Genomic DNA, 25,603 nt, shown 5'->3' on the forward strand with positions numbered 1-25,603 from the left:
TGATTTATGCTTATGCATTGGAATGTAAAGCATTTTCCTTTTTGTTTTTATCTTACCCAATCCTGGCAGTATTTTAAAAGTCTGCAGCTTACTCACTGGAGTTTCATAATATCTAAAAAATAAGATGCAGAGAGAAAAGAAGCACTTCCTGGTGGTCCCTCCCTGAGCTTGTCTTCCCTTCTCTGCTGTCTCCTGGCTGTGGCCCCTGTGAGGGAGGGTGGAGCCTGGCGCGCAGGGGCTGCTCTAGGCAGAGGCGGCTCCTGGGTGGCTGCAGAGCCTGACCTGGGGCAGGAGCCTTGGCCCCTAATTCTGTCATTAGCTCTTTTTATGTGACTGTGTGTTTTCTGTGTGTCATTTTCATGGAGATAACTGCACTGTTGCTCCAATTTTGACTAGATCTTATGTGGGAGAAAAAAGATAGAATTGGAAAAAAAAAAGAACTTAGCAAACTTGATTGAGTAAAGTAATAGAAAATGTTAGAGTTAGGGTTAGAGATCCTTCCTTCCTTCCTCCCTTTATTCCTTCCTTTCTTCCTATTGAACTCAAGGGTATTCTTCCTCCAAGCTCTATTTTTATTTTTATTTTGAAACAGGGTCTCACTAAGTAGCTGAGGGCTTCACTAAATTACTGAGGCCGGCCTTGAACCTGCGGCCCTCCTGTCTTAGCCTTCCAAATACTAGGATAACAGGTGTATGCCACCACACTTAGCATTGACTTTCTTGTGCATATCCTTGAAGTAAATCATTATATTCAGTGATCAATAAATGGCAGCTCAGTGATCGTTTCTCCATTATTTCTTACAGCACTGTTAACCATGCAGTTACAATATGTGAACTGATAGAAATTAATAAGGTGCAGTTGAAGTATGGAAGGCAGGATAAAAGTGAGTTCCTTTTAAAGAGAGCGTTGCTAATCTTTCCAGGACTGGTGTGGATGGAGTACCAGGAAGGAAAGTGGAGTAGAGGCAGATCTGGGCCTAGGCAGTGCATGGTTAATAGCTGGAGGGGCAGTGGGATCCCTGGCTCGTTCCCACTCATGGGGAGACATACTTTAGTCTCTTGTCAGGAGGGTTTCAGGTTTGTGGCATTTGGTAGCTTAAGTATGTCTTCAGGTATTTGTGGCAGGGAGTGTCTACTTTGATGTGGGGATTAATGCTAATGGGAAAATGTCTAGAACTGTGCTGTGCACTGGAGAAGCCACTACACATACCTGTGACTGTGAACACTTGGAAAGGGGCTAGTCTGAACTGACATGTCTGCACATGTAAAGTGCACACTGGTTTGAAGAACTAGTACAGACAGCTCAATAAATTATTACTTTGATTACATGTAGAAGTGCTAATAGTTCAGCTGCACTGGAATATATTATTAACGTTTACTTCATCTGCTCCATTTTACCATTTAAAGGTGGCTCTGAGCAAACTTTAAATCATCTTCAATTATGTATGTGGTTTGCATTTATATGCTGCGTCTTTTCTCTCTTGGACAGCACTGGTGTAGCTGGTGGGAGAGGAGAGCAAGGCTATGAAGAGGAAGGCCGGAGGGCCTCGAGGGTCAGGTGGACGGCCTTTCCCTGCCGTCCTGGGAGTGGCAGGTGCCCGCTGTGCCACTCCTCCATGCTCAGGGAGCGGGCAGTGATGGCGTCTCTCACAGGCCCCTGTAGTGTGTGCTGCTCGGCAGCCCTGCCCTGATGGTGCTTGGCTTGGGGATAAGCATGTGATTGTTGCTTTGAAAAGAGTTGAGTATGATTGTCAGATACGCATATTCCTAGGAACTGACTGCTTAGTCTGATTTTGTTTTTAACTACATGGTACTATTAGGAGTTTAATGTTATTTAAAATAAATGAACCCATGTCAGAGTCAGTCTTTTTTTTTTAAATTGTTTTTGTTATGGAGTTTGCTATACTGAATTTTTGTTTGTACTTTTAAAATTATTTTAGTTTTTTGGTACTGGAGATTAAACCCAGGGGCATTCTACCTTTGAGCTACATCACCAGCTCTTCTTATTTTGAAGCAGCGTCTTGCTAAGTTGCTGAGGCTGGCCTTGAACTTGCAATCCTCCTGTCTCAGCCACCCAAATACTGGGTCACAGGCATGTACTACCAGGTTGGGCTCTGCTGTTCTGATTTGGACATGTATGTCACAAGGAATGCTTAGCATCTTGCTCACAGTAGTTTATAAATTAGATTTTCACCTTATGAATAAAATCTGTGTAAATTAAATTATCTTATACCTCAGGATATTAAAGGTAAACTCTTAATATTGCTGACACATTAGCCAGGCGTGGTGGTGCACGCTTGTAATCCCAGCATTTTGGAGGCTGAGATAGGAGGATCGCGGTACGCGGTCAGCCTCAGCTATTTGGTGAGGCCCTTTGCAAATCAGTGAGACCCTGTTTCAAAATAAAGAATAAAAAAATAGGGCTGAGAGTGTAGCTCAGATGTAGAATGTCTCTGGGTTCCATCCCCAGTACTGCCAAAAAAAAAAATATGTATATATATTGCTGACACTTAAAATAGATCATTTTTATTAAGCCATAGAGAGATACCAGTACATAATTCAGGTTTCTGTAGCAGGATGCTTCAAGTAGAAAAGAACTTGTTTTCCGGAAGCATATGAAACACAGAGGAAACCCTTCCCGGGTCCTTTGCCTGAGCTTACTGGATGGCTGTGAGCACGGGCTAAAACTTCACCAAGCTGCTTGTAGCTGTGAAGCCGCCTGTCTGATGTGAAACCCTAGAAGCTTCATCCTATCTCCCCAAGGGCCATTTAGATGTAGTGTGCACCCCTTGTACAATAGTCTCCACGCACAGGGAACGGACAGATACTGTCAAAGGACCAGTAGAGTTGGTTTTTTAAAGCCTTTTCTCCATGTAGTAAAAGGCAAAAGATGAAGAATCCTGTTGTCAAACTAGAATGTTTTTGGAAGTGCACAAATGACTCAGTCTGTTTTCCCACTCTAAAGAATGTCCTACTTTTTAATAAGTGTACAGTACTGCTAACATACTTACTGCAGTGGACTGTGGGAATGGTGTTGCTTTGGTCAGGGAGGCACATAAGCTAGATAGTTCTTCCTGGAAATTTGGGGGTAGTCCTGAGAGAGTGAGATTTGTCTCTTGATGAGTAAGTAATCTAATACGTAATCTGGGAGCTTTTCCTCATCTAGTCAAAAGAATCCCATACTGGCAGTTAGAAAGGAAAATGAAGCAGGAGACTGCAGAGATAAAGCTAAGGAGAAATCTGAGGGTATGGGAGTCCTCGGGACTGAGGCTGGGCTGCCTTTTTATCCTTAGATTCCATGAGGTACTGCATGTTCTTTTTGTTTTTGTTTTTTGTTTATGTTTATGTTCTTGTGATACAGGGCTTGAAACCAGGGCATTCTACCTCTGAGGTATATGTATAGTCCTTTTTATTTCTTTTATTTGAAACAGGATCTTGCTAAGTTGCTGAGGGCCTTGCTAAGTTACTGAGGCTAGCTTCCAACTTGCTATCTTCCTGTCTCAGACTTCCAAGTACTGGCATTGCAAGTGTGCACCACCATATCCAGTGAGATACCTAATATATATATATATATATATATATATATATATATATATATATATATTATTTTTTTTTTTTTGGTGGTACTGGGGTTCCTGGAAGCCCTTCTACCTCCGGGATACACTCCCACGGGCTACACTCCCAGACCTATTTTATATTTTTTATTTGGAAACAGGGTCTCTTAAGCCAGCACGGCTGGCTCCGAACCAGCGCGATCCTCCTGTCTCCGCCTCCCAAGCGCAGGGATTACAAGCGTGCGCCACCACGCCCGGCGATACCTCATATATTTTTAAAGAAATTATCTTTTATTTTCTCAAATTAGTTCAAATTGGAATTCCGAAGCTGAGTCCTAACTAAATTCCTGCTAAAGCATGCTCTAAATATCTCTGTCAAAGCACTCACCATGCTTATATTTTTCTCTCTGGTCAAAATTAACTTTAAGGTTCTTGAGGATCGCAGGCTGTGTTTTATCCGACTACATTCTATTACCCAACCTAGTTCTGCTCACCCTGTGTGTTCAGTAAATTTTTGTTGAATGAATGAATGAGTGAGTAAACAAATGAATTGTGAGCATTTCATCATATGCACTTTTAATCCTAATTTTTAAAATTTCTTATTTTTAAAAAATTTATTGGTACAGTGTAATCATATATCTTAATGAGGTACAAGATGGTAAAGGCATACATGTACACATCACTCATTTAGCTCTTCCCAACCCCCCCCCCTCCACCATGTTTGGCGTAGCGACTGACTTTGATTTGCTTGTGGGTGCACATCGTGTGCAGTAGAGTGCTTCCCTCTTCCCTTCCCATCTCCCTCGGTTAGGTCACCTTCTTTACTCATCTGTGGTTTCTCCTTCTTTTCCTAGAGTCCCTCCTATATCCCATTTTCTCCCTAGCTTTCACGTATAAGAGACAATGTATGACTTTTCACCTTTTGTAACTGGCTAATCTCAGCATAATGTTCTCCAGTCCCATCCATTTCCCCACAAATGACATGATTTTGTTCTTCTTTATGGCTGAGTAAAATTCCATTGTGTACATATCCCATAGTTTTGTAATCCATTCATCTGTTGATGGACTTCTTGCCTGGTTCCGTAGTTTGACAATTGTGAATTGTGTGGCTATATATAGATATGGATGCATTAGTCTGGTAGTTTGGTTTCCATTCTTTTGGGTAGATACCCAGAAGTGGTATTGCTGGGTTATATGGTGGGTTCATTCCCATTTTTTAGAGGATCCTCCATTCAGTTTTTTAAAGTGGGTGCACTAATTTGCGATCTTACCAGCAATGTATTCGAGTTCCCACTTCTCCAAACCCTTCCCAACATTTTTTGTTGTTTGTATTTTTAATGATTGCCATTCTAGTTGGAGTTAGGTAAAATCTCAGGGTAGTTTAGATTTGCCTCTCTCTAATTGCTTATGTGTTTAACAATTTTTCACTCATTTGTTGGCCATTTGAATTTCTTTTGTGAAGTGTCTGTTTAGTTCACTTGCCCATTTTTTGATTGGGTTATCCGTTTTCTTAGTGCTGAGTCTTTTGAGTTCTCTGTATATTCTAGAAATTAGTCCTCTATCAGAAGACAAGCTGGCAAAAATGTTCTTCTGTTCTGTCGGCTCTCTGTTGAGGTTCTTGATAGTTTTCTTTGCTGCACAGAAGTTCTTCAATTTAATGCAGTCCTATGTATTGATCCGCCTTTTAATTCTTTGTGCCTTTGAGGTCTCATTGAGAAAGTTTTTATCTGTGCCTATGTGTTGAAATGTTGGACCTGTGCCCTCTTCAAGTAGCTTCTTAATTTTTTTGAATGGATAACATATTCATGTTGTTCAATCTCCCTTTCATATTTTCCTATATTTGCTCAAATTATACCACTTTTCTTTTAATCTCCCACCCCAGATAAGTATTAACATAACTCATTTCTAATGTAGCTTTTAATAAAAAGTTTATTTTCAAATAATCTTTTTCAGAGTTTTATTTGTGCATGTATTGTCAATTGCAAGTATATATTCCTCTTTTAATACAAATAATAACATTTACATTATCTTGTACCTTGCTTTTGACTTAATATGGCTTAAAATATTTTTCTATTTAAGCAAAAGGAGAATGCCCCCCCCCCGCTTTTTTTTTTTTACAATAGTTACTGCATTGTATGATTGAGCCATAATTTATTATTCAGAACTCTTGTTGGATATTATTTTTAATATTTTCCTATTATAAACAATAAGGCAATAAATAATACCCCCACATATACTAGAGATTGAACCCAGAGGCACTTCATCTCCAGCCTTTAATTTTTTTTTATTTTGAGATAAGGAATTAAGTTTTGGAGGCTGGCCTTGAACTTGCACTCATGCTGCCTCAGCTTACTGAGGCAATAAGTAATCTTTTATAAATATCATTTTGCATGTCTGTGAGATAAGTAACTAGAATTAGAATTGCTGGATCAAAGACTGTTTTGTCACCAGAATGCTTTCCATAAAATTTATACCAATTATTAACCATGCAGTAGTAAAAGAAATTGATCATTTCTCTGCAGTATATATAATGGTATATTAATGTATTTATAGATGTCTGTCAAGTTGTACTTCTCTTAATGGCTAAGTAGCTCTTGTTTACCTAACCCTTTCACAGATTCCAAGGAAAACTTCTAGATAAAAAGAAAAGCTCTCCTGAGCATGGTGGTGCAGGCCTATAATCCCAGTATTTGGGAGGCTTTGACAGGAGAATTACAGATTCGAGGTCAGCCTCAGCAACTTAGAGACTCTGTTTCATAAAAACTGAAGAGCTGAGGGTGTAGCTTAGAGGTAGAATGCTCCAGGGTTCAATCCCCAGTAACAACAACAGTAAAGAAAAGTTACCTGCCTAAAACCACTGGCGAGTGCAAGCAGGCAGCTACTGGTGGGGACTGGTATTTGGAGAAAGGGAAAGCAGAGCCTGGGTGTTATGTGACAATAGCAAAATGATTAATATGCAAGAAAAAAGAGTCCTAGATGGACAAGGAGGGGAGAAAGAGAGAGCAGGAGACAACCACTTGTAGAAACTGTGCTCAGAGTTCCAAATATGGTTAAAGTCATAAACGAACAGATTCAAGAGACTCTACAAATCCCAACCAGAACAAATACCAGGAAAAATAAACAAGGCACATAATAATTAAAACACTGAATACCAAGCATCACGAAAGCCACTGGGCTGGGTGCAGCTTGGAGGTGGCTTTCTTTCATGTACCTAAGAGTCATTCCTGTTTTCTTCCTTTTTTAAAATTATTTATTTATTTATTTTTGCAGTGCAACCTAGGACATTCTACCTCTCAGCTGTACCCTAGGCCTATCTTTTATTCTTTATTTTGAAACAGGGTCTCACTAAGTTGCAGAGGGCCTCACTAAGTAGCGGAGGCTGCCCACGAACCTGCGATTCTACTCTCAGCCTCCCAAGTCCTGGGATTACAAGCATGCACCACCACACCTGGTTTTCTCTTTTCTTCTGATACATCTTTTGCCTATTTCTATAGGTTTCTTGGCTTTTTTAATGACATTAGCTCATTGTGAAAGTGTTGCAAAATGTTTTCCTCTATTTGTTGTTTCCTCTATTCCTTGGCTTAATGCTATTTTGGCATTAATTTTTTTTTTATTATGTCCAGGTAGTCAAGTTTATCAGTCCCTTTCCTTTAGGGCTTAGGTATTCTCTATTGCAAGATTATTAGGACCTTTGTCAGCTGGGTGTGGTGGCACACACCTGTAATCTTAGTTCTTGAGTGATTGAGGCAGGAGGATCACAGGTTCTGGGCCAGCCTTGGCAACTTAGACTCTCAGTAACCTAGCAAGACCTTGTTTCAAAATAAAAAATTAAAAAGGGCTGGTGGTATAGCTTGGAGGTAGAATGTTCCTTGGTTCAACCCCTAGTACCAAAAATAAACAAACAAAATAAGTGCAGATATTAATGTTCTCTTCTTCATGATTTGTTTGTATACTAAAATGCTTAATCTCTTTACACTTTATCCTCATATCTGACATAAAATGTGGATGCAAGTTTTATTTATTTCTAGGTTTTTACCTAGTGTCCCATTATATACTAATTATATTCTGTCAGTTGAGTACTAAGCATATTTGGACTTGCTTTCTGCTCCCTGAGTGTCTGGTGACTCAGCAGGTGCGCTGTGATGCTCCAATTCTCGGTTTTGTCTTGTGCTTCACTATGTGGCATACGTAGCCCCCTCTCCTTGCTTTTCTCCTTCAGACCTTTCCTGGTGACTGTTTACTGTTTATCCATATGGGTCTTTCAACTTGGTGTTTTAAGGGTTCTCTTAAAATAATGAGCCCCAAACCCTAGAATGGGTCATGTCTCCCTGAAATTTGCTCTCAGAGTCTGCCTCTTACAGGATGTGACTTAGAGGAGGGATTATTTGATTAATGTCTGACTCACCCACTAGACTATAATCTCTGCAAGGGCAGCAGTTCCATCTCTTTTACATATATATATATAGTGTGTGTGTGTGTGGTGGTACCGGGGATGGAACCCAGGGGCATTCTACTTTCGAGCGACACCCCCAGCCCTATTTTCAGTCTTTATTTTGAAACAGGGTCTCACTGAGTTGCAAAGGGACTTACTAAGTAGTAGCTGAGGCTGGCTGTGCACCTGGATCCTCCTGTCTCAGTCTCCCAAATGCTGGGATTACAAGTGTGCGCCACCGTGCCCATCTCTCATAAAATTTTTAGTGCTAACAATAGTACCGGCACATTTGAGGCTGCTAATTCATAGTGATGAATGCATGAATACATCTTGAGTCTTGAGATTGCACTCTGAGACTCCACTACAAGATTCTTGACTATGCTAGGCTTCTGTTTCTTATTTCTAAAACAGGTATAAATGAATTCTATTCATTGAAGAGGATTTGGGGAGATAATTGCATAATATATGTTAGATGGTTTGTAAAGTATAAAATTCTGATTAGACTAACTTTGGTTTTCCTTTTTGCAAGCAGCTATGTGTTTATGCATACTTCAAGGAACAGTCTCCAAATTTAGGCTTATTGGTTGTCGGTTTACCAGATCATCACTCAGCTAAAGGTAGTCACCCTTTGCCGTTTCTTAGCTTTTTGCTTATCTGAGTGGCAATAAGAGATTTTCAGTTAAAAGCTTATTTGTTAATAAGAGAAATGTCTCTAAGGAAGGAAGGAAGGAAGGATGATTTCCCCCAACAGAACAACCTGGGCTTGGAATCCATTTGGCACAAGATGTCTACCTGCCACTTACAAAAGGAAAAGAAAGCACCACAGCTGCTACTACCAGGAGCAAAGCCTAGGCCTAATAAATGGCCAAAACTCCGAGTCTTGCTAGTTGAAGTTTCTGCCAATGTACCATAACTGGCACAAATGAAGGACGCACATATTTATTGCTAATGCTGGGGAGATTGCCATTAAGGCAGTTGGCAGAAAGACTGACATTTTAGCAGTCATAGGTCAGGTAATTTTCTGCATCTATCCAAGAGAAGATTTGACCAAGGATGACAAAAAAAAAAAAAAATCAAATTATTCTGTTCACTTGGCTGCATCTAAATGTCTCATTTTCAGCTTACAGGAAAGGTTGCTGTGGAAGCAATCACTGACATTACAACAAAGTGACCGTAAATTGCTTGAATAACTTTTTTTTATATGCTTGAATGGTGCATTGTAGTCTCACATCATGATGTGGTTCGGAATGAGAGGGACGCACATGCTCACAGCGCTTGGTGCGCCTACCCTGGCTCCCTTCCCGCCCCTCTCCCCTCCCCAAACGTGACAATGAAGTTGGCATTGATCATTTTACATACGTATATGACCCCAGTGAGTGTAGTCAAATGCTCAGTCATTAACCTTGCCTCCGTTGTTTCTTCCCCTGCCACACCAGCCCACCTAGACCCCCTCTGCTGCTCTGTGGAGTTTCTTCTCCTTTATCTACAGTTCCTCTTGTATCAAGATCACTCCCTACCTTCCATGAGAGAAAACATGACTCCTCACTGTCCCCCGCCACACCACCTGGACGACTGTTGACACACAGCGAGTCATTGTGTGAAGTGGAACAAGGAGTTTTGACTAGTACTTTCCTCTTTATATGATGTTTGGAACTTAAATTTTACATCGAGCTACGTTTTACATCATCATTTGCTCACTTTTCCAGAGAAAGATTTGCTTATAAGTCAACTAGAGTCAGTAGCAGAAAAATGAAAAAGAAAAAGAAAAAAAAATTTTTTGTAGTACTGGGGATTGAACCCAGAAGCAGTCCACCTTTGAGCTACATTCCAGCTTTGTTTTATTTTTATTTTTATTTTTTAATTTTAATTTTTTTTTTTTTTTTGCAGTTTAGGGGTGGAACCCAGGGGCATTCTACCTTTGAGCTACACCTCCAGCCCTATTTTTTTTCTTTACTTTTGAAATAGGGTCTCACTGAGTTGCAAAGGGCTCACTAGGTACCTGGGGCTGTCTGGGAATCACAATATGTTTTTAAATTTTGACACAAGGTCTTGCTAATTTGCTGAGGGCCTCCCTAAGTTGCTGAGCCTGCGATCCTCCTGTCTCAGCCTCCTAAGTACTAGGATCACAGGCATGTGCCACTGTGCTTGACTGAAAAGTGAATTCTTGAGTCTTTGCCCCAGGCTTCTCAGTGCTATTAGGGAAAAGCCTCCAGTCCTCTTTATTTTCAGCAGCATAATAAAGAAGTCTGGTGGGCTTAGAAGTTGGAAATCATAAAGCTCTTTTTATGGTTTCTAGTAGAACATGTTCCTTTCATAGTCCTGTTTCTTTTATTGTGACTTTAGTTTTGTACATTGGCCTGTTGCTGATAAACACAGATTTATATTGGTCCTCAGACCAATGTTTCTTTTATTATTGCTTTAGTTGTGTAAATCAGCCTGTTGCCAATAAACACAAATTTATATGTCCTAGGATCAACATTTTGAGAAGGGATAAAGTAGGGATCATTTGAGAGTTTTTAAAAGAATGTTGGTCTAAAATAACTGGTAGAATAAAAACATATTGTAAACTAAAACAGGGCAAAAGAGCTAAGATGCAGTGCATGGACAAAAATAAATACCTAGCAGTTCAAATGAGTCCATGTGCTAAATATGTAATTATTTTTCCTATTACCTTATATGTACAAGAGCTCTTTTGACTTAAAAATTCTACATTTCATTTGTGCTGTTGTTTTTTTCAAACATAATCTATGTGTGTGTACATATGTGTACATATGTATGTATGTATATGTACACTTGAGCCATTGAGTTTAACAAACGCAAAGCTTTAAAACTGCCATTTTAACTAGGGATTGATGCTTTACACTAGTGGGTAGAAATGGTTTATTTATTGACAGGTAGTTTGTCTTTAAAAATTGAAAACAAAGAAGCAAGGAATTGAGTTGAATTTATCATTCTCTCTTCAACTCCCTTTCCCAAACACTTAAATCTCATAGGTACTTTTTAAGACCTATCTTATTGACCTCTTAACAGAAATGACCTAATGAATGTCCCATATACTTGTGGTAGACATTTTAGTGTTTACAAATTTTATGCATTGCATGCCTAGAGAGGCTTAGAAATTGCTTACACAATGGAGGAGAGTTTCTGGGAGACTTTAATTAGTATTAGTGCTTATTGCTTCAGTAACACCGAGCTTCTTGCTGTCCCTTGAGCATCAGTCAGTATTTTTTATGCTTGCTGTTGTCTTTCCCTGGAAAATTTTGCTTCCTTACCTCTTTTACATCTTTGCTCAATTGTTGCCCTACCAAGAGTATTCTATAGCCAGGTGTGGTTGTAGACAACTATAATCCCAGTACTTGGGAGACTGAGACAGGAGGATCACAGGTTCAAGGCCAACCTCAACAACTTAGCGAGACCTCTGTAATTTAATGATCCCCTGTTTCAAAATAAAAAATAAAAAGTCGTGGGGGTGTAGCTCAGGGTAGAATGCCTGTGGGTTCAATCCCTAGTACCAAAAACAAATTAAAAAGTAAAATAAAAATAGATTAAAAAATTCTATAAAAGAGCTAAAGCCCCACCCTTTGAGCTTTGAACATATGAAGGTCATGATATGACTAATGTGTGGAAGGACCAGTTTGCCTATTGTGATGAGAACAAATTGCAGCCAAACCAGGGCTAACGCAGTTAGGGCCATTTGCAATTGTCCAGCCTATAGACCAATTGGTGGTGGAGGTGAAGAGTTGTTTGACTCAGGATGTGTTTTGGAGGTGGAGTCAGTGGGATTTGCTGCCACTTTGAATGTCGGGGGAGAGAGAAAGATAGGAGAGGATGATTCTAGAGTTTTGGGCCATTTACTGAAATATGAAATAAATATCAAGGGAAGAGCACAAAATTGTTTATGTTCATGGTAGTTGAACATATGAAATTTGGATTAGGAAAAGGTCTGGGATAGAGATGGAACATCTGGAAGTTAACCAGCGTGTATTATTTAAAGTCATGAGTCTAGGTAATACGTAGTAAAAAGGTCTTGGAGTTAGACTCAGGTATATGCCAGTGTTTGGAGATTAAGGACAGCAAAGTGGCGGAACAAGTGAAGTAGAGGGGACCCTGGAAACCAAATCAAGCAAATCCCAGGAAATGTGTGAGCAGTTATATTAGAAGGCTGCTGTCGGAATACTAAGATGGAGACTGAGAAACAGTCGTTGGATTTGGCAGTGGGGAGGCTACTGATGACCGTGTGAGATGTTTCTGTGGAGTGAAGGGAGGAAAGGCGCACTGGATAAGAAAAGAAAGATAAGAAAAGAAGAAATGCAGAACTCAAGACCTGTCTCATACAGGAGGTGATGTTATGAAGCAGATCAGAGAAACCTAAAGAAGGACATGAAGGCAAGGAGGGCTTACGATGTTTGCATGAGGGAAAATTAGTCCTACTAGAGAAAGAGAAGGGGGGCAGTTGTTGGGAACATGAAGTCCTTAATGAATGTTTCTTCTTTTTTTTTTTTTTTTTGGTACTGGGGATGGAACTCAGGAGCATTCTCTCTCTGAGCTGCACTCCCAGCCCTATTTTTTTATTCTTTATTTTAAAACAGGGTCTCACTGAGTTGCAAAAAGGGCTTCACCAAGTAGTAGCTGAGGCTTTCCACGAACCACGATCCTTCTGTCTCACCCTCCCAAATGCTGGGATTACAAGCATGAGCCACCACGCCCGGCTAGAAAACTTTTGTTTTGTTTTTTCCCCCTACACTTTCAACTCCCACTGGCCAGGTGGACCTATTTTAAGTGCCCACTTAACTCCATTCTACTACCTCTGTACTTCCCCTTTTTCATAGTGTGACCCCTTGTACTTAATAGCAGACTCTTAGGTCCAGCTATGTTTTGATCCAAAACACTGCACTTAATAGGATATGTTAGTTTTAGAGTCCTCTAGGAGCTAAACAGAATACCAGGACTAGTGTTCACCAACTAGGATATTTTAACTGTAATCTCACCAACTTTCTCCCAAACACTATGATAAGCAGAGTATTTGTTGATTTATTTTTTAATTTGGTGCCATATAATTTTACATCATATTGGGGTAGAGGGTGTTAGAAAAATGCATGCACATAACTCCTGTTGCCCTCTCCACTGTTTCCCCCACACCTTCCCCCACAAGTCTTTGAGAGTGCATTTGATAATTTTTGTATAAATTCATAGCATTATTTCTCCTATTGCATCCTTTATGACTTTGTCCCATCCTCACCCTTCCCTAAACTCCCTCAGTCATTCCCTTGGAGTCTGTTTATCTATCTGATGTTGCCCTTATTTCCAAATATGTCTCTAGTTTCTACATATAAGAGAGAACATACATCTACTCGTTCTTTGGGATTGACTGTACTCATTATAATATTCTCAAGTTCTAGAGTTCTATCCATTTTCCTCCAAAAGATGTGATTTTGTTCTTTATGACTGAGTAAAATTCCATTGTCTGCATATACCAAATTTTTGTGACCTATTCATCCATTTATGAGCATCAAGGCTGGTTCCATAATTTGGCTATTTTAAATCATGCTCCTGTGAATATGGAACCTTTCACCATGCACAGAAGTCAAATAAAGATTGTTCAAAGACCTAGAGGTTAGACCTGAAACTGAAATTGCTAGAAGAGGACCAACACTTCAACATATAGATACATGTGGCACTTCCTCAATAAACCCTGAAAGCGCATGGAATTAAAAAAACAATGAATGAATGTGATAATGTCAAATTAAAAAGCTTCTGTGCAGCAAAGGAAACCATCAAGATCCTACAGACAGCCTACAGAATGTGAAAAGATCTTTACCATCTACCCATATGTAATGTTTAGAATGCATAAAGAGCTTAAAAAGCTTAACACTAAAAAACTAAATAACCCAATTAAAAAATGGGCAACAGAACTGAATAGACACTTTTCAAAAGAAGAATTACAAATGGCCAACAAATATATGAAAAGATATTCTCTAGCAATCAGGGAAGTGGAAATCATCTTTAACAATCAGGGAGATGCAAATCAAAACTACACTGAGATTCTATATCTCACTCCAGTTAGGACAGCAGTCTCCAAGAACAGAAATAATAAATGCTGCTAAGGATATGGGGAAATAGGAACCCTGTTACACTGTTGGTGGAAATGCAAACTAGTATAGCTGCTTTGGAAATCTGTAGAGGTTTTCTCAGAAGATTGGGAACAGAACTACCATGCGACCCAGAGATAGTGCTCCTGGGCATCTTCCCAAAAGAAATTAGGGTGATCTTTGGGTGGCCCGTAAGTGTTCTCCTCAGTTGTGGGTTGTGAGTAGCCTGCACACGATGGCATTCACTACTGAGACTACCTGCTCAGCTCTGAGCACTAGTTCTGTTCCTCAACATTGGTGATCCCGATGGCACAGTGGCTTTTGTGCCTCTATCTGGTTTTCTTCAGCTTTGATTCTGTCTACTCACTTCTCATTTTTGCCTTCTCTGTCACAAGTTTAGGCTTGTGGGGATGCAGAAATGTTCTGTCCTTAGCCTGAGGTTGATGCAAGTTAAAAGATGTTGTAAGTGGTAAAACAAACAACTAGGCAGATGTGAGTTATCATTGTTATCTTCTGAGCTCAAGGTTTATATTCTGTCTGCATTTTCAGGGTTTTAGGTCAGAGTTTTAAAATTAGGGCCAGAGCCTTGAAGCTGGTTGCTAGGTTGTTTGTAGAAGGCGTGGTGACGGTGTGGAATCATCGGTAAGAGGTCTGCACGGGTGCTTGTATGTGGTTCATCCACTCAGCTGTAATAAATACTGGTAAGTGCTGGCTATGCTTAAAGATGTATTTGGTGTAGTTTGTGTGGTTCGTTCCTTTAAAGGGTGAGGCATAAAAGGTACTCAGAGCTCCTTAGTAGTCAGTTACAGCACAAAAGCATAGTGAGCCATTCTTTAGAGTAGTTGGTTCTTGATGCTCCCTGGAGTTCTTTATGCCACAGTCAGAATCCTAAGCTAGGCTGCATTCTTGCAGTGAGATGGAAGACTGCGCCCCTGTGCTCAACACGTAGCTTTTTTGCCTTTGCAAAGTGTCCCTGGAGTCCCCAGGACTTTGCATAGCCCATTGAAAACTCCTCTAGATCATGACAAAGCCAAAGTGTCTTTTCCATCATACACATTGAGAAGAAAGCTTTTTTTTTCTTTTATGTAAATTTTCTTTTAAAATTTAAAAGGAAAGCCGGGCGTGGTGACACAGGTTTATAATCCCAGCCGCTGGGAGGCAGAGACAGGAGGATCGCGCAGGTTCGAAGGCAGCTGTGCGCACTGGCTTAGGAGACCCTGTTTCCAAATAAAAATGTAAAAATAGGTCTGGGAGTGTAGCCCGGAGGTAGAAGGGCTTCTAGGAACCCCAGTACCACCAAAAAGAAAAAAAAAATTTAAGAGGAAGGCTGGATCTATAGCTTCCTGATAGATCTCTTGCCTAGCATACATGAGACCCTGGGTTCAATCTCCAGCATGGCAAAAAGATTAAAAAAAAAAAAAAGGACCTAATATTTATAACTTAGTTAAATGTTTTCAATCACCAAAACTCCATATATCTTACTTACAGAGATTACTTCATAGGGAAAATTTCTGAAAAATATTCGTTGATTGATAATAATGATGTTAATAGGCATATAAGAAATTAGAAACTTATTTGGAGTGCCCACTCACTGCTTTACATGGGTGGAAGTTTCACCTTTGTGTGTACTTCCAGACACACTATGGAGGATGGTAACAAAATGGCATAGTGCCTCATACCTGGAATCCCAGTACTTGGGAGGCTGAACAGAAAGATTCCAGGTTCAAGGCTAGAGTGTAATAACTTAGCGAGACCCTGTTTCAAAATAAAATATAAAGTAGCCGGGCGTGGTGGCGCACGCTTGTAATCCCCGCGCTTGGGAGGCAGAGACAGGAGGATCGCGCAGGTTCGAAGCCAGCCGCGCGCGCTGGCTTAGGAGACCCTGTTTCCAAACAAAAATGTAAAAAAGTAGGTCTGGGAGTATAGCCCGGAGGTAGAAGGGCTTCCAGGAACCCCAGTACCACCAAAAAAAAAAAAAAATAATAATAATAATAATAAATAAATAAATAAATAAATAAAATAAAATATAAAGTAGAGCTGTACATCTATCCAAGAGGTAAAACACCCCTGAGCTCAATCCTCAGTACCACAAAAAGGAAAAAAAAGATACTAACATATGTTATAGCCTTGTGAGTTGGAAGTATCAGCAAAGTGGTGTGAATGCTTTAGTAAAAGCAAATGAATCTGAGAAGTAGGTCTGTTCCTATTGTTTGAAGTTTTAAAAATAATAATCATACATTCATGTATTCTTTTCATACTTTTATAAACAGAAGTAATACTACCAGATTATAATGTATTGCACATTTAAAATGCAGATTTAAAAAATTCAAATTGTGTTTTTTAGTAACTAATAAGAATTCTCTTTGATCCTCCCCTGCTTTTTCAGCCTTCTTTTCTTGCCTGCTGTTAGAAAACCCAAGTTGAAGGTGCCTACATTTTGAACAAGTTGAACTTATGGCCTTGGCTGTAATTGTCACTTCTCAGTGTATTTCTTTAATTTTAAATTTATTATTATAACTTTCTTTCTACAGACTGGTGAGTTTTCAGCTCGCTTCCTTTTGAAGTTGCCAGTGGATTTCAGCAACATTCCCACGTACCTTCTGAAGGTAAAAATATATGATTATTAGTATGTAAATACAAATGAATTTTTCAAGTAATCAGCATTTTGTTCAGATGGTGTATTCTACTAAAAATATGTATTGCTGTTGCATGAGGATCTGTTGAGTTGTTTTTCGCCTAAAAGTTAAAATAATAACGTTAAAAGTCATTTAGACATGAGTTTTTAGTACAAGGTAAAATTAATAATATAACTAAATTAAACTTTGGAAGATCACTTTTATTCAATAGTTTTATTGGGCTGAAAGACACAAAATTTTCTAATGCAGTCTATCTTTAAGTAGGATTGCATATTAACCATACTTGCCAAACGACATTTTATTCTCCTTATGCCAGCAGTTGATTTCAGGCACCTTTAAAGCTGGATTGTGCTAGAGACTCAGAATACAGTTGGACCAGTGTCTATTGCATTCTTTAAAATGGATACAGACAAAGTATGACTCGGGGGCAGCTATTTTGGGTAGGGGCCTGTAAATACTTTGCAGAGAAGAGGTAGACCCTTAAGGGACTGTGGTTAATGAGGGGCAATAAATAGGCCAGTGAGCAGATTTTGCAAAGGAAAGCTCTTTAGAAGCCTAGATTCATCACCAGTGAGGATTTTGCTGGTGATTTAAGATTTGGCTAGCTGGCCTCAGCTCCTATTTCAATCTGTGGTTATTTAATTCCAGTTAAATGTAAGACACATTTCTGCCTTCTTAATTTGATATCATTCAGAGCTAATGGCATTTATAACTCCAATACCACACACATTTAAAATAAAAGAAAATGAAATCCTTTATAGAAGTTTCTCTGCATATTTTAGTAGTTAAATTAAATATTGATCTTGATAGTGATTAGAAGGATGGTTTGATAGAATGTAGAATATAACCATAGAAAAGAATAGGGAACATTTTTTACACATTTAATCTATGAGGGAAAATCACTTTCTTTTCTCCTAAGTAAAACATGGGATTTTTATGATTTTTATCCCTTATTAAACTTTTATTTTTAGTTTCTATTTGACTAATTTTCCACTCTGTACCCAATGGTGGTGAAGTTCCATTGAGACTGGAGTTCAACAATTTATGTCATTCTCTTCTCATTGGAATATATACATATTCTATTTGTGATGACCAAGCATAGTTAGTTTGCTGTCAGCAGTTATTGTGCTCTATTAGAAAAGAAACCCAAGCCGGGCGTGGTGGTGCAACGCTTATAATCCCCGCGCTTGGGAGGCAGAGACAGGAGGATCACGCAGGTTCATAGCCAGCCGCGCTGGCTTAAGAGACCCTGTTTCCAAAATATAAAAAAATAGGTCTGGGAGTGTAGCCTGAAGGTAGAAGGGCTTCCAGGAACCCCAGTAACCCCCCCCCCAAAAAAAGAAAAGAAACCTTAATAATACTTATTCAATGACCCCTCTCCATATATTCCAGCTAGAACCTTCCTTCTGCTCATTTAAAACCAAGCATAATGGTGTATGCAAATACATTATTCATATATCATATTAATTTACAGTTTACAGTTCTAGCATCTTTTTTTTTTTTTTTTTTTTTTTTTGCGGTACTGGGGATGGAACCGAGGAGCATTCTACCTCCGAGCTATACCCCTAACCCTATTTTTTATTCTTTATTTTGAAACAGGGTCTCACTGAGTTGCAAAGGACCGCACTAAGTAGTAGCTGAGGCTGTCTGCGAACCATAGTCCTCCTGTCTCAGCCTCCCAAATGCTGGGATTACAAGTGTGTGCCACCATGCCCAGCTACATGTTTGTTTTGATTTGTTAACCCTTTTACATTTAAGTAGTTTTCCTGTTTTTTAACAATGATGTTGTCCCTACCCATGTTTTTTAGGGTCAAAGAAAAAAAATGCATGTTGGCTTGTATTTATATCTATTTTTTTCTCTTCAATAGCAAATTTTTATATTTTCTGATTTAAGAATTCTTTGTTTGTTTGTTTGTTTGTTTGTTTGTTTATTGGTACTGAGGATTGAACCCAGGGGCATTCTACTTCTAAGCTACATCCCCAAGGCCCATTTTTACTTAGTATTTAGAAATGGGATCTGGCTAAATTGCTGAGAACCTCTCTAAGTTGCTGAGGCTGACTTTGAACCTGTGATCTCCTGCCTAAGCTTCCCAAGTACTGGGATTACAGGTGTGTGCCACTAGGCCACCTAAGAAATATTTATATTATGCTCCCACTTTTTCCTTGCCAATTAGAGAAGAAAGGATGGACCTATTTGTCAAAATTGTGACTATTTTTTTTCTCTCCAAAATTGCTATGAAGTGATTTTTCTCCTGCAGAAATAACTGCATTGCAACATCAATATCTTTCTAAACCTTCATTTCATGCAAAGAAAGTAAAATGAGGACAAAAAAGGAGAGACTAACATAAAACAACAACAAAACAACCAAAATCTTTATTTAAGAAAACCACTTAAGAATTGCTTTACATAGTATTTGCATTTGGATGCTCCTAACCTAATTACTGGACCTTTAATTAATTGATAGTCTAAGTCCCAAAGTTAATAAAGTTTTCCAGTTCCTAGTGTTAGTATACCCTTCACTGGTTATAGATGTGGCCTTACCTTACAATTCTGAGTAACTACCTGGTAAAGTAGAGCTTTTACATAACGGGAAAGCATGGAGTTTGACAATATATACGCACTATTGATTTACGACAGTGAAATTGCATATACACTGATGAAACCATCACCCATTCATTATACTTGTTTTACCTATTAGTAGGATTCTTTGATAATAGAATAAAAAACCGCTAAATATTAAGTGGCATGATTTTGTTTAATATTATCCACCAAGTATGTATAGTTCTTCCATGGGATAGTGTGAATTTATTTTGAAAATGAAGCCTGGCTTCAGAATCTAGATTTTATTCTTGGTTGAGGTAAGTCAAAAGGTTAGAAAAATCACTTATGTAAAGATTCAGTCAATAGAACAATATTTCTCTAGTCGTTAGTACTCTTCATTTTAGAGTGTTAGAAAGCCAGGCTGGGTGTGGTGGCGCACGCTTGTAATCCCTGCGCTTGGGAGGCAGAGACAGGAGGATCGTGCAGGTTCGAAGCCAGCCGCGCTGGCTTAAGAGACTCTGTTTCCAAATTAAAAAAAAAAAAAGTTGTATGGGAGTGTAGCTGGAGGTAGATGGGTTTCTAGGAACCCCATACCACCAAAGAAAATGGAAGGAAGGAAGGAAGGAAGGAAATCCAGCATGAACTGGGATAAACCAAATGGGAAATGTCCACATCCTCTGCTCCCACTGTCCATGCCACAGGAGATGACCCTGTGCTGCACAGATCAAGCACAGACCCATCTTTCCGTGTCTCTTCCACGTTGGCTTAGTTACATCCTTCTGAACTTCTCAACTGGTGAGTTTGTGGGGAGAAATCATGGTCTACAGAATAAAAGGGATTTTGCTGAATTTGTAAAGTGTAAGTATCTACTATAGTATCGAACCAAAGAAGATAATTTTATAATTATCCATGCGTTCTGCATCATGGTTTTGTATCTGTGCTTTTAGCCAATTTAGATGGAAAAAAATTGCATTTTTTTCCAATAAAACTTAAAAAAAATTTTTTTTTATTGGTGCATTGTAGTCATACATCTCAATGGGGTACAAGATGGTAGAGGCATATATGCACACATCACTCATTTAGCCCTTCCCCAATTCCCACCCTATTTCTTCCCCCCTCCCTCCTTCTCATGTTTGGCTTAGTGATTGGCTTTGATATGTTTGTGAATGTACATCATGTACATTAGGGAATATTAGGGAATTTTCCTCTTAGAGCAGTTTTTTGTTTCTAATTGCTTTTTTTTTTTGGTGGTAATGGGGATGGAACCCAGGAGTGTTCTACCTCTGAGCTACACCCCCAGCCCTATTTTTTAGTCTTTAATATTTATTTATTTATTTATTTATTTTTTGCCATTTGATTATTTTAGTTTTTGGTACTGGGGACTAAACCCAGGAGTGCTCTACCACTGAAATGTATCCCCAGCTCTTTTTTTTCCCCCCCCTGAAACTTGTTTCTTTGTTTTATTTTTAATATTATAGCAATATATCTAAAATTAACAATGTAATCTCACATAACAGATTCATTTGTCTGATATCAAACTTTTGATCACTTAGAGGTAATATTTCAATAGTTCTTTCTTGTTTTCTTTCTTACCAGAGGGTATTTTTTTTCTTTAAGTTTTTAAATCTATCTAAACATGAAATATGAACTCTAAATACCCAAAACAATCTCTAAAAAGAACACAGCTAGAAGATGTACATTTTCTGATTTCTAACCTTATAAAGCTAGAATAATCGAAACAGTGTAGTACTGCTATAAAGGCAAATATATAAACCAGTGGAATAAAATAAAAAGCCTAGAAATGAATTCTTCCATATATGGTCCAGTTATTTTTGACAAGGTTTCCAAGAACATTTGGTGAAGGAAATTAATTAATCTTTTCACTAACTATTGTTGAAAAATAAAAATTACATGAAAAAGAATAAAATTGGACCCTTACCTAACACCATATACAAATATTAACTCAAAATAGATAAAAGATCTAAATGTAAATCCTAAGACTATAAACTTTTAGAGGAAAAGCTGGGTCATAAAACTTCACAACATTGAAATTGTCAGTGATTTCTTGGATATGATTCCAAAGGCACAGGCAACAAAAAAATAAACTTCATAAAAAATAAAAAAAATATTGTACATCCAAAGACAATGTAAACAGAATTAAAAGTTACTGATGGAATGGGATAAAATATTTCCAAGTGTTATATCTGAAGGTATATTAATATTCCAAATAGAAATCCTAAAAATTATCAACAATAAAAGTAAAAAGTACAATTTAGAAATAGGTACGACTAAAATAGATAATGAATCTCGAAAGATTTTTATGTGACCAATAAAGCCATGAATATCACTCATCATAATCATAATATAACTAATTATTAAGGAAATATAAATAAAATCTATAGTGAAGTACTACTTCACATTTGTTAGGATGGATACTTAGCATGAATTACCTTGCTCCAGCCCTTTACCTTGAGTTTGTTACTATCTTTACTTGTAAAGTGTGTTTCTTGTAAGCAGCAGATGGATGGATTCTGGTTTTTAATCCATTTTTCCACTTTATGTCTTTTTATTGGGGAATTGAGGCCACTTATATTCAGTGTGATTACTGAGAGATAACTTTTAATTCCTAACATGTTAAGATTTTATTTCTGTTTGAAATACTGTTTATTCTTCTTTGCTTAGTTGTCTGCTGGATGGAAAATCTTGTCTCTCTAGTTCTGGTGTGTATTACCTATTTCTTCTTTGTAGTTAATCTCTTTGAGTATTTTCTCTAGCGCCGATTTTGAAGACATAAATTCCTTCAGTTTCTGTTTGTTGTGGAAGCTTATTATTTCCCCATCTAATTTGATAGAAAGTTTTGCTGGGTAGGAAATTTTTGGCTGGAAGTTGTTTTCTTTCAGAGTTTGGAATATGTTACTCCAAACCCTTCTGGCTTTCATGACTTGGTTTGGGAAGTCTGGAGTGATTCCAATTGCTTTGCCTCTGAATATCACTTGGCCTTTTGGTTTTGTTGCCTTTAAGATTCTCTGCTTGGCTTCCACATTGGTCATTTTGACAATTATGTGGCGTGGGGAACCTCTTCTGTGATCCTGTCTAAAGGGAGTTCTATAAGTTTCCTGAACCTGTGTATCGACCTCATGCTATATGTTTGGAAAATTTTCTGCTATTATTTCTTTTCTTTTTTTTTTTTTTTTGTTAATCCCAGGCCTGTCATGTCAGTACTTGGGACACTGAGACAGGAGGATCACAGGTTCAAGGCTAGCCTCAGCAACTTTTTTCAAAATAAAAAATAAAGGATAGGTGTGCAGCTCAGAGGTAGAATGCTTCTCAGTTCAATCCCCAGTATAAGAAAGAAAGAAAGAAAGAAAGAAAGAAAGAAAGAAAGAAAGAACGAACCAATTGCATGTTTTTTTTTTGTTTTTTTTTTTGTTTTTTTAGTGAAGTCACCTTTTTTCTTTGGTGGTACTGGGGTTCCTGGAAACCCTTCTACGTCCGGGCAACACTCCCAGACCTATTTTTATATTTTTTATTTGGAAACAGGATCGATCTCTCGACTCTCTCTCTCTCTCTCTCTCTCTCTCTCTCTCTCTCTCTCTCTCTCTCTCTCTGTGGAACTGGGGTTCCTGGAAGCCCTTCTACCTCTGGTGTACACTCCCAGACCTATTATATATATATTTTTTTTTATTTTTTATTGGTGCACTGTATTCATACATCATAGTGGGATACAAACTTTTGTAGACATACATGCACACATCGCCCAGTCAGCCCCCACCCGATCCCCACCCCATTCTCTCCCCATCCCTCCCTCCCATGCTTGGCTTAGTGGTTGACATCTAGTATTATAGCAATTTATCCAGAATTAAAAATGATAATCTCACATAACAGTTTCATTTGTCTGATACCAAGCTTTTGATAACTTAAAGATAACATTTCAATATTTCTTTTTCCTTTCTTTCTTACCAGAGAATATTTTTTTTCTATTTTTTTTAGGTGAAACTATCATATATTTATATATTTATTTTTCAGAAAAAAATCAATCCTAATATGGAATATGAACTCTAGATACCCAAAACAATCTTGAAAAAGAACAAAGCTAGAAGATATATATTTTCTGATTTCAAACCATATAAAGCTACAATAATTGAAACAGTGTAGTACTATTCTAAAGGCAGATATATAAACCATTGGAGTTAAATAAAAGCCTAGAGCTAAATTCTTCCCTATATTGTCAAGTTATTTTTGACAAGGTTTCCACGAACATTTGGTGATGGAAATATTAATCTTTTAACTAAATATTGTTGAAACATAATAATTACATGGAAAAGAAAAAAGTTGGACCCTTACCTAATCCCATATACAAATATTAACTCAAAATAGTTAAAAGACCTAAATATAAATCTTAAGACTATAAACTTTCAGGAGAAAATCTGGGTCATAAAACCTCACAACATTGAAATTGGCAGTGATTTCTTGGATATGATTTCAATGGCACAGGCAACAGAAGCGTATACAAACTCCCTAAAAAATAAAAAAAAATATTGTATATCCAAAGACAATGTAAACAGAGTTAACAGTTACTAATAGAATGGGATAAAATATTTCCAATTGCTATATCTGAAGGTATATTAATATTCCAACTAGAAATCCTAAAAATTAACAACAATAAAGGCAAACAATACCATTTAGAGATAGGTAAAAGACTAACATAAGTAATGAATCTCCACAGATAACCAATTTTAGTTGACTGTTGGATGGAAACTCTTGTTTCTCTGGTTCTGGTGTGTGTTACCTATTTCTTCTTTGTAGTTAATCTCTTTGAGTATTTTCTCTAGTGCTGGTTTTGAAGACATAAATTCCTTCAGTTTCTGTTTGTCATGGAAGCTTCTTATTTCTCCATCTAATTTGATAGAAAGTTTTGCTGGGTAGGAAATTTTTGGCTGGAAGTTGTTTTTTTTCAGAGTTTGGAATATGTTACTCCAAGCCCTTCTGGCTCTCATGACTTGGTTTGGGAAGTCTGGAGTGATTCTAATTGGTTTGCCTCTGAATGTCACTTGGCCCTTTGTTTTTGTTGCCTTTAAGATTCTCTGCTTGGCTTCCACATTGGTCATTTTGACAATTATGTGGCGTGGGGAACCTCTTCTGTGATCCTGTCTAAAGGGAGTTCTATAAGTTTCCTGGACCTGTGTATCAACCTCTTGCTCTAAGTTTGGAAAATTTTCTGCTATTACTTCCTTGAAGAGATTGTTGATCCCTTTGGTTTCACTTTCTTTTCCCTCCTCTATTCCAATTATTCTTAGGTTTGCTCTCTTAAAATGGGCCCATATTTCTTCAATATCAGATTCCTGCTGTCGGATATTTTTTCCTAGATTAGAAACTATGCGTTCATTTTTGGAATGATCATCTTCTAAGAGCGAGATTCTGTTCTCCATGTGTTCTAATCGGTTGTTTGTGCTTTGAATTGAGGCCTTTACTTCATTAATTGCATCCTTTATCTCTTTTTGGCTCTCTCTGAGTTCTTTTCGAAGCACCTCTATTATTTCTACAGTTATTTTCCTGATTTGATCTTCTAGAAATCTCTGATTTTCTGTTTTATCGGGTTCTGATGTTGTGGGGTTGTGGGCATTCATTGCTCCAGTATTATTCCTCTTTCCCATGATTTCAGAAGTTTGTGCCTTCTCTGGGTTCTTCCATTGGGTCATTATGACTTCACTTAAGGTGTTCTGGATCTCGAATCAGTAGTATCTCAGACCCCACTACTCTTTTACTGGGTTGTATCTCAGACCCCACTACTCCTTTACTGGGTTGTATCACAGAGTCTCCGACCCAGAGAGTCGATAGAGGCTGCTTTAGACTGTGGGGGGGGGGTGCCAGGTTGCACGTTCTCCTATGGTGTGATATCTCTGCCACTGCCCCTCCCCCACTGGGTCAAGTCCCAGGGAGTACAGTACTGGGATTTCCCCTCTGTGGCCCGCAATTTGACTCACTGTTCTTGAGTACACAGATGTAGCTGTACTGGATTCGGTGAATTCTCTGCTGCTGCCGCCGGTGGCAATATGGCGCCCCTGCTACGCCCTCGGCCGTGAGGCTGGCGTATTTCTTCTTGGTTTTGATTTCCACCCTGAATCCCTGCGGTGTGTGCTGAGCTCAGCCACTGGGAGCTTTAGATGTTACCTGTGTCAAGAAATCCCTCCTGGCTGTTCTGCAGCGGCTCACCTCGGCTTGCTGTAGCCGTCTGGTGAATTTTCCGCTGCCGCTGGCAGTATGGCGCTGCTGCCGCGTCCTCGGGCGTGAGGCCGGTGTATCTCCTCTGTGGCTCTGAGCTCTGTTCTCAGTCCGCTTTCTCTCTGGAGC

General features: G+C 38.5%; 1 protein-coding gene across 1 annotated transcript in view; it reads left to right on the forward strand.

Moving 5' to 3' along the window:
* BABAM2 (BRISC and BRCA1 A complex member 2) overlaps window positions 1–25,603 on the forward strand; it is a gene marked incomplete at both ends in the record, with an annotated part of 453,631 nt that overhangs the window by 148,283 nt on the left and 279,745 nt on the right. The window contains one exon of the mRNA XM_080711179.1: window positions 16,606–16,680. Coding sequence (XP_080567305.1) covers window positions 16,606–16,680 — 75 coding nt within the window. The remainder of the gene's footprint in view (window positions 1–16,605; window positions 16,681–25,603) is intronic.

This window comes from Muscardinus avellanarius, assembly GCF_963383645.1.
Source record: "Muscardinus avellanarius genome assembly, chromosome: 15".
NCBI classification, from domain to species: Eukaryota; Metazoa; Chordata; class Mammalia; order Rodentia; family Gliridae; genus Muscardinus; species Muscardinus avellanarius.